The sequence below is a fragment of the Anopheles darlingi genome, chromosome 3 (assembly GCF_943734745.1).
Source record: "Anopheles darlingi chromosome 3, idAnoDarlMG_H_01, whole genome shotgun sequence".
NCBI classification, from domain to species: Eukaryota; Metazoa; Arthropoda; class Insecta; order Diptera; family Culicidae; genus Anopheles; species Anopheles darlingi.
Genome location: NC_064875.1, coordinates 1,732,501 through 1,742,500, shown reverse-complemented (window position 1 = coordinate 1,742,500; position 10,000 = coordinate 1,732,501). Strand labels below are relative to the sequence as shown.

Here is a 10,000-nt window from a genome sequence, read left to right as displayed (position 1 = left end):
TGTTTGAACGTGATAAAATGAACTTTACACAGAATGTAAAATGCACTCCGTCTATAAGCATCGCCAATGTTTAGCCTCCATTGCAGCAATCAATGCAGTTACGATGCGTCTGAACGATCGGTACAATGAGGCCATTCTGGCGTTGTAAAACTGTGAAGCTTATTTCCGGGAACTACCGAGCTTACCGAGTCTGGGGCATGTCTGTTGCCATTCGCTTATCATTCCCGGGAAGATAAAATGAGATCCCCGAAGGCGAACAGATCACAGTTCTCACCAGGAGTTCTACTGAAGCAGGCACCGAATAGTTTCTTCCCGAGAAAGATGGTCCGCCACGTGTTCTTGGTTGCCGCGTTAACGACGCTCGCTTCATGCTGCGTCTACGGACAGTCTCTTTGCGAGGGAATTCGATTCGCGACCATCGCCGATCCCAGCGACTGTCGCCAGTTTGTGGTTTGCTCGCAAGGACAAGCGAGCGTTGAGCGGTGTCCGGGCAGATTCGTCTTCCATCCGACGGTCCAGTTCTGTGTGAAGGAATCGCAGTACGATTGTGCTCACGTGACAACACCCGCCCCAGAACCGGAACAGACGGATTCCACGGAGACGGAGACAATCGGGAGCACGACCGCAGCATCGGACTCTGGATCGCATGACGAATCTGGCTGTCAGCAAAAACAACCCAACTGGGAGTCGTTCTTCTGTGAGAATGCTTGGCGTACTTTCGTCGCCAATCCGATGAACTGCAGCCAGTTTATCGATTGTGATTCAAACCCGCCGATCAGCAGACATTGCCCAGAAGGAACGATCTTCAACGATGTCTACCAGGACTGCCATCCGGAGGCTGAAGATCGCGAGTGTGAACTGGCCACCGTAAACGCACAGTTCTGTGCCGATCGGCCCGATGGTAGCTATCCGCATCCGTTCCAGTGTAACCGTTTCATCACGTGCATCCGTCGTGTGGTCCGTCTCGAGACCTGTCCTCCATTCTTCGTGTTTGATCCGTCCGCAAACCACTGCGTCACGGGCAATCCAGTGAACTGTTCCGCGCTGTTTCCATGATGTTGCTGATACGGCTCCATGGCGTTGACCGCGGCACCTGAAGAAAGCCAATAAATGTCACTTGGCCACTTGGTTTATGGCTTAGAGAATAGGGGGCGCGTAACAACAACAGTCCGATTTCCATCTAGACCCTTTTATTAGTGTTTACGCACAAGAAAACCGAAGCCGATAGCTGATAAGATTCGTGGGTACGTCGTAGCTCTCACCCCTTCTCGGTGACTCTATGAATGAACCGCATCCGCTGTAGATGTTGTGATAAGCGAGCGGGTTGCGTATCAAAGGGTGTAGCACAGTATCGCCATGAGTGTCAGTTTGAGAGCGAGTGCCAGGTAGGGCGAGTCCAACATTGTACTCTCCGTCGGTTGCTCAGGTGCAATCTTCGATGCAGTTGGTGTTGTGCTAAGAGACGATCGAAGAGAAATTAGCTGGTGAAGGAAACGGAAATTGAGAAACAACTGACCAAGCCGAGTCGTCGCGATCGAGGTCGTTCCCACGGATTAACCACCGGAAGAAGCCTCTTCCCCGTGGAAGTACCTCGGAAATGATCCGCTTGGCGTACGATTCACCCCCCACGAGGGAACCGCCCAATATCGCGGCAAACGTTAAAACGCCCAGCCACGCGCAGATCACTGACGGCCGCATAGCCATCTGCAGACTGACGCGAATGCGTTTGACAGATTAGACACAAACCCCACCAACGACCGAGACAACGACGACGACGATGGTATCGGATAAGCGGGCGCAGTACCTTATCAGTACCTGCAGTAAAACAGCGAAATGATAAGCCTGAGCGCAAGTGAGTGTGTCAGAGACCGCTGGATGCTTTTATTGATTCGCACGGACAGGGGGCCGCCAGTAGAACGTTATCAGAAGGGAATACATGTGCTCTGATCGCCAGGTGCACAATCGCGCAGGGCACCGAGGAAGATGTGGTTCGGGGGACAGGTCATAATCTCGGTCACACCGGCCGTGCAACGGATAAACAGATAGCACAGCAGTGGGTGCGTGTAGTTTCCATCCGGTCGTCCCTCGCAGACGGAGATGATGGGCGGTTCGGTGGTGATCGGGGATAGCGAGCAATCCTCGGCATTTCCGGCCACACACACCAGATGCTCGGGATGCAGAATCTCCCCTTCCGGACACTGGAGAGCCGTCGTGACGCCCGATGTGCACATGAGGAACAGAGCGCAACCTTCCGGATGGGGTAGTACCGCATCCGGACGTCCAACGCAGAAGTCATCGAGGAACTCGCACGTATCGCCATTGCCGGCCACACAGGATTGCGTTGAAACACGATAGATCGTTCCTGGGCGACAAGTTTCGACAATGGAGACGCCTCCGGAACACCGAACCGATTGCCGGCAATCCGTTGGATGCGGATAAACCAAACCATCGGCGCGTCCTTCACACATACGGTCCACCGGATCGAAGGTACAGCTGCTGGCATCACCCGGTACACAGAACTGAGCGTCAGGACGAAGGATCTCGCGATCAGGACACGGCATAACCTGCGCTCCACCTCCCATACACCAGATGAAGTGACTGCAGATGTTGGGATGCTCAACGACCGTTTGATCCGGTTGATTGGCGCACACCCCATCGATCAGCTCGCAGGTAACCGTATTGCCCGGTAGGCAGGTCTGCGATGGAGGATGGAAAATTAATCCCACCGTGCAAGCTGTTACCGTCGCTTGGCCACCATTGCAGAGGACGAATTCCGTGCATCTACCATCGGGATGCGGAAATCCGATTCCATTCTGAGCTCCTTCACACATCGTTTCCACCGGATGCGGTAGGCAAGTGTTGGCATTTCCAGGAACACAAGATTGTGCGTCGACGTTAAAGATAAGTCCATCGGCGCATGGCACAACGAACGACTCATCGTTTAAGCACCAAACGTACAGATTACACAAGTTGGGATGCTCCAGGAACGAACCCGACAACACACCGGTACACAGGGGATCGTAAACTTGGCAGGTTTCAGTGTTGCCCACACGACACCGACCAGCCTCAGGATCGAATATGAGACCATTTGGACACTCCGATAGGAACGGACGATCTGCTTCACAGTGAATGTAGTTTACGCAGGTCGCCGGATTCGGGATCGGTCCGGTTGGTTGGTTAACGCAGATATTGTTGTACACTTCGCATGTCGAGGGATTACCAGGCAAACAAGCTCTTGATGGTGCATGGTATACGCTTCCGGTGGGGCAACTCTGCACCGTGGACACTCCATCCATACAGACGACCCTCAAGAAGCACTGCGATGGATGAGGGAACAGTGTATCGTTGGGTTGATCAAGGCACATGTCCTCGAGGTTGTCAAATGCGCAGGTTTCGGGATTTCCCGGCACGCAAAACTCCGCCTCCGGGCGTAGTATCTGTCCTCCAGGGCACGGGTTAATGGAAGGCTGTTCATTGATGCACCAGATGAAGTAATCGCATCGATCCGGATGAGGTAGAACCGTTTGCTCAGGCCGACCACTGCACACTCCCGTCAGCAGTGTACAGTCTTGGGCGTTTCCTGGTTTGCAAGATTGCGTTGGAGCATCGAAGATGTGTCCCGTTTGACAGTTCCGCACATCGGCCTGTCCCTGCACACACGCGACGAACAGGGCACAATCCGTTGGATGAGGCAATAGAAAACCTCCGTCCCTTCCCGTGCACATTGTCTCCACAGGGAATCGCTCACAGGATGCTATATCACCGGGGACGCAGAACTGGGACTCGACACGAAGGATTTCTCCCGGTGGACAGTCGAGAATCACTGCCTGACCTCCCTGACAGAGAAGGTACATGCTGCAGTAGAACGGATGTTCGAGCACTAACCCATCCGGTTGACCGGTGCAGAGTCCTTCGGTCACGAGGCAGGTCTCCGCATCACCGATGGCGCACGATCCCGTTTGAGGATTAAAGATGGACCCGGCGGGACAGGACATTACGGTCGATACGCCACCATTACACGAGAGGTAAAGCTGGCAAGAGGTCGGATGTGGAACGACTCCTGGTGGACGTCCAACGCAGGCCGTCTCCACTCCACTGTATTCGCACGTTGCACGATCACCCGGAACACAGAAACGAATGTCTGGCCGGAAGATCTCATTCGGTGGACAGATCAGTACCGTCGGTCCGGTTTGTGGCGAGCAGAAGACAAACAGATGGCACTCGTTCGGATGTGGCCGCAAATCATTCCCTGCTACACCACGGCACACGTCCGATTCCGGTTCGCATGTATTCGTATTACCGACGACGCACTGCTGTCCGGTGAAAACCTCTCCCGTTGGACAGGACTCGGCGGACGCCACACCATCCGTGCAGCGTACGAACTGTGTGCAGCTTTCGGGATGTGGTTGCAACCCATCAGGCTGTCCGCGGCAGATGTTAGTGATGTCAAACACTTCGCAGGTTTCGCGATTGCCGGTCATACAGGCACCATGCTGCTGAGACCAGACCTGTCCCGTGGGGCACGTGTAGCTATTGGGGGTTCCAAGCACGCAAAACACAAACTTCCAGCACTCGTTGGGATCGGCGAAGAAGGCGTACGAGAAGGCGGCACATTTAGCCGTCCATTCTGGCTCGGTACGATCGCTACACTGCTCACGATCCCCTGGGACACAGCGAAGAGAGCTCGGTTCAAACACTAACCCCGCAGCACACTGATAGACGATCGGCCTCTCGAATGTGCAGGAAATGTAGACATGACAAAGCGCTGGATCCGGATGCGGGAATATACCGGCGTTCACACCGAAGCAGACCGATTCCGCGACAGGATCATTGACAGCCTCTGGCACTGTTATTAATTGTCCCCGGGATGGAGTCGCAAAACTCGATATTACTGCCACCAACAGCAGCAAAGGGGCCACCCCTTTGGCGGAGCTTTTCTGTAAAATCATTTCACTTTCAACACACCAGGTTGGCCAGTTGTGGCTCTACTAAAGCTGGCGCCTACCGGTTCTAGGCTATTTATTGACATATCAGGACGATATCGGGCACGGTGGAGGCTGATTATCTTTCAATGCCAATTCCAGAAATTCGGTATTTACCGTTTTGCAGCCACCACCCGATAAGCTTTACGAGCAGCGTATCGCATTATCACACCGGAACACGGTCCAAGAGGCGATAAGTCATTGGCGTCGTTGGTGGGAGGGGGTGTGGATGGCTTGAGATTGCAACGCGATCTGGAACAATCAAACGGAACACCACGAGATCTAGGGCATAACGTGCTTGGATGGTCAGTGGAACTGGCCTTCGCCTAGAAATAATCACGGCCGGAAGACAACAAGTGTGTTGATGGATGGCATGATGCATTGGAAAATTGACAATGTGTGGGATCTTCCGGCCCCAAGAGGTGTGGACGCGTTCTGTAAAAATGTGAATTGATGTTCCATTTGCTCCAACGAGAATATCCTGCGATGCTACAGTCGCTCCGGATCCTGCAACAGTCACAGCCTACTGCAACGTGTTTCCTCGTCGCTTTTCAGACGTGGAGGGGATAATACAAAAGGACTCGATGACGACGATTGCCACGCTGCTGTTGCTATAAAGCTCCAAGTGGACCGCGTTTCCCGGAGGGTCAAAATTATGGCAACCCCTCTTCGCACCACCTATCCTTCCCGAGTTTCCTCGTCAGAGAAGGGACCGATTCAAATCCATTTTACTCTCCGCTGAGAGCGAGAGAGAGAGAGCGCGAGGACTCGATGGAATCCTTGGCAAACAACAATTCGCCCGACGAGAAAACACGAGTCCCGAAAAGCCGATCCTGCGATTCGCTCGCACTCTGGCCATCCTGGGAGTGCGAAGGATAGAAAGAAAAAAAAGGAAGGAAGCATCCGTGTTCGAGCCGCCCGCGGAGAGGATTTAGTTCGGTCGTGACGTTCGTTCGTGACACTGAGTGCGTGTGTGAGAAGGGTGAAAACTGCTGCCGGTAAGGCTGGCCTCGTCATCCTGTACAATCCATCCCTACGGTGGTCCCTTTTAGTGCTGTGACTGTGTGTGTGTTCGGTGTGTGCGAAGGTGGCGGTGAATGGAAGGGAAGGGTCCTTTCCGAAATCAAAGTACCTTATGGTGAGGCCGGGTGCGGGGAGGTTAGGTCGATCATGTGATTCGCTGGATATATCCGTGCTGCTGCTGGAAGACAGCTTCCGCCGAAAGCGGAACCACCGAAAGGATGTTAACGTGATTCCGACCCACGCACACACACACAAAACACGCACACACATACAGTGGCAATCGGTGGTGTCAGTGTGTGCGCGCCCGTGGAAAGAAAATCAATAAATTTCACTCAAGGTTATTCACACGGACCGGGAAGCAGCGAAGCGAGTGGCTAAGGCTAACGGACCACGAGACGGCATTGCAGACGCCAAGGACCGGAAGGATATCATCCTCTGCACGTCACGTCCGTCCGGTGTAGTGCAAGAGCGAGAGAGAGAGCGAGAGACAGTGTCAGTGTGAGTGAGTGAGCGAAACAGTGAACGAAAGCTGGGCTGAGCTCAACAATGGAAAGCGTGTCCTCCGTCGTGTCCTACCAGCGCCGAGTGTAAGCAGCCAGCGCCACCCCAAAAACGGAGCACGCCAGCAGGACAATCCGGAATAAATTGAGCGAAGGAACGGTTTTGGCATCCAAGTAACCGCCCCGCATTCAAGTGTTTCTTTCTTCGATTCACACAACACGATTCTCGGTCGCAGTGTGCCGCGTTTTTGTAAATAAACAAAGTGAACCATAACGCCAACAGAAGAGCAGCTCCCCGGAAGGCATTGCCGATCGTCGAAACAAGACAAATCACCCGAAATCAAGCGGTCAGGGTGGAGGCCGCCGGCGTCGTGGTCATGAAAAATGTAAATTTCATTCCCGAAAATCCGACAAGCGAGAATCCGTGAAACGTGCCTCATCCGAAGGGGTCCCGGCGGGTCTCCCCTTGGTGGTTTGCTAAAGCGAAAACCGACGACATGGAGCGGAGTGCGGCCCTGCTTTGTGGTTCCCAGCGATGGCTGCTCGTGGTGCAAGTAAGTTTCCGTTTTGGTCATATTTTTTCCTCCTCTGCTTTTTTTGTTCAACACCTTTTGTACTCTCCTGAAAGCCATCCCGCCTAAGGTCATACGGGCACGTTCTGGCCATCGTGTTCCGTGACTCTGAATGGGAACCGCAAAAAAAAACACAATATTAAAGGTCCTTAAACAGCGGATAACGGATGGAGGAAAAAACCTGCCTCAACAAATTAGAGCGAACGTTGGTCCAGTAGCTTCCAAAGCACACTTCGATTGACGCACTTGATCGGTTCTCGTGTTCCAGTTCCACCTAATCGCATCTGAATACTCACACAACGAGCTCAGCATCGAGCACTTCCGCGGTGAATGAGGAATTGATGTGGAAAATGCATCATAATCGATTGGCCGCGACTGATTAGGTCGCTCGTGGCCCATCGCTCACCACTCCGACCGATGAGAGTACACTCGATTGTTGTGCTGCCGGAATGGGTCTCACTCAGAGTTTTATTCATGAGGCCCTCCCCCCCTCCTCGTGTCCTAATACTCTCCACCACTGGCGGTGCTGATTGCCGGTTTTCTTCGAGCTTTGCGCCGCCAGCATTGCGTCACGGGCTTTTGGGCCAACCTTTAAAGCCACATTAAACCGGGTTTAAAGGCGAAGGATTTCGTTCGGTGTTGGGGGCGGCTGCCTCGGTTGCCTTTAAGAGTTATCGATGCCGATACCATCGTGTGGTTGAACACGGCAAACACGGCACGGCGGACCGACCTCTTGGTGCTCGTGGTTTTGGAAAATAATTGGAGGACTTTGAACAACAAATCGTCCATCTTTCCGTAATCACTTCACTTCAAGCATGGCGAGCATGGCCGGCCTTCAGCCGAGTAGTGGCCGTCAGTCGCGCGCGCCTCACGAAAGGTCGCTCGGTTACGGTTGAGTTCGGAACGGGAAAAGCGGCTGCTACATGGTCGTGAAATATTCAGGCGTCATTAACTTGGGCGAAAAAGGGTATATGGAAATCGGTTGGCCAACACTCACCTGCTCCTGCGGACTGACCTTTCTGTAGCAGTGCCAGCATGCCAGGTACCCGGCCACCCGGGTACCTGGCACTGGCAGCACTAATGGGTTTCGACGCCTAGCACGAGACAATGTTGTCAACGTCATGAAGCGGTAACCATCAATGTTGGGTTCTCGTCGGTCCTCCAGCCGGAGCTGCGTTTGAACGTCTCGCTAGGAGCGTCGCTTTCCGCTTGATGGAGCAACCCTAAGCACACGGCCAGTAGGCCTCGGGATCCTCGTTATCGTTGTTATCTTTGGTCCTGCCGCCAGTTTGGCGCTCCGGGCCGAGCCCCTCTCTCTCGCTCTCGCTCTCTTGTGTAGGCCTCCGATGATTTTACGGTTCGTTATGTAATGCCCTCCCTCTGTCTTGTTTCCATCGTTTCCGTCCGTCTTCACCCTTGGTGCTTGATGCAACCTTGTCACCTCGTCAACTTCGACAAAAATCGATAATCGATGGCAAAAGGATGCCAGATCGCCGGCTAGGTGATGATGGGCGGCCACGTTACCACGTTTCGCTCCGTTCGTCGTCCGTCGTTCGACGTCACGGCAGGGAACCAGGAGATCGATGACATGGGCTCATCAGTCCTTCACCCAGGGCGGTGGGCGGCTTGAGAGAAGAGTTTTCCGGCCGACAAAAGTTTGTCCTCGGCCCGCTTTTCCGGGGGGGGCTGGGGGGAGAGTCAACCAAGGGGATCATTATTGAGGTCAGCAGCAGCCGGATACTTTTTTTTTTCGGGGGAGCGAGACATGCTAACGGCTTTCTCGTCGCGAGCAAATGACTTTTGAATGGGAATGGCGGCCTTCGGTTCAAACAAAATCGAACAACAACAAAAAATGGGGCGAAAGAATGAAGAAAACACGAGACACCACCGGCATACCGATCAGGACCAATTTCAATTATTCAAAAGTCCATCAAAAATCCTTGATTAAACTTTGGGTCCGCACCGAGGCGACCGAGAAGGGGCAGTAACGGTGTGGCGTGACTTAAAACTTCCCTTTTGTGTCAGGAAAAAAAAGAAGGAAAAGCAAAGCCTATCACCTTCGGTCGGTTCCAGGGAGATGTTGTCCGATTGTTCCGCAATCCCGGCGCGCGAGGAGTGATCCGTTGGACGGCCGCGGGGTTGCATCACCATCGGGCGGCCACCTCCTAAGCTTGCCGATGCCAGTGGCGCCGCCGCCGCCATTCTAAATTTCCGACGATTTAAAATTCATGAAAACAATGAACTATTCATCCTTTTTTCGGACACATCGGACGCGGTCGGTCGATCCATCGGTCGGTCGGTCGGTCGGTGGTGGCCTCTTTGTGGTGGGCTTTGATAGCAGCGCCAGGGACTATACTACGGGGTCTTCCCATTTTATGACCCTCGCAGGGAAATTGATTTCCTTTGCCGCGCCTTTGCCTTTTCCGAAATGTCAAGCGCGATGCGTTCTCGGTTGTGATCACGCAAGAACACGACACGCACCAGAATTGGAAGGATATCCGCCAAAGGGGAATCACGCGCCGGGCTCATGTTCCTCCGATTGCCAATCAAACGCTGTTCCTGCTACAAGCCTTTAATTGTTACCGAAACCAACATCAGCTTTCGGTTTCTGCAAGGAAATCCTCGCTCGCTCTTTCGTGTTCGGGGTTTTCGTTAAAGTTTCGATTGATGTTTGCTCCCGAAACCGAACGTCCCGAAACGTCACGCATTGTTTGCTCACGATCAATACGAGGTGAACCCCGTAACCGAAAAGGAGAGGCTTTTCATGTTCGCTCGTAAGGAGGTTTGCGAACCGAAAGCAAATAGCTACCAAGAACGGATCTCTGCGTTCCGTTCGCGCAGAGGACGCCCAGCGGTGCTTTTGGGAGCAAAGAAATGGATGTAAAATCAATAAGACCGGCGCTTTGTGAAATGGTGCCTCTGT

General features: G+C 53.4%; 3 protein-coding genes across 3 annotated transcripts in view; 2 read left to right on the top strand and 1 right to left on the bottom strand.

Moving 5' to 3' along the window:
- Positions 1-321: 321 nt before the first annotated feature.
- Positions 322-1,056, top strand: LOC125958034 (chitin-binding domain protein cbd-1-like). The gene has a single exon (XM_049691125.1). The coding sequence runs from the start codon at positions 322-324 to the stop codon at positions 1,054-1,056; it is 735 nt and encodes a 244-aa protein (XP_049547082.1).
- An 866-nt stretch (positions 1,057-1,922) lies between these two features.
- LOC125958030 (multiple epidermal growth factor-like domains protein 11) lies at positions 1,923-8,114 on the bottom strand. Its single transcript, XM_049691120.1, has 5 exons — positions 8,075-8,114; positions 3,749-4,663; positions 3,141-3,199; positions 2,471-2,696; positions 1,923-2,362 (listed from the first exon to the last, which is right to left on the bottom strand). Exons 1-5 carry the CDS (start codon positions 8,112-8,114, stop codon positions 1,923-1,925), a joined length of 1,680 nt encoding a protein of 559 aa, XP_049547077.1.
- The window catches only part of LOC125953598 (MOXD1 homolog 2-like), a 53,726-nt gene continuing 49,661 nt past the window's right edge, over positions 5,936-10,000 (top strand). The window contains exon 1 of the mRNA XM_049683266.1: positions 5,936-7,059. The gene's annotated coding sequence lies outside the window, so the exon portion shown is untranslated. The remainder of the gene's footprint in view (positions 7,060-10,000) is intronic.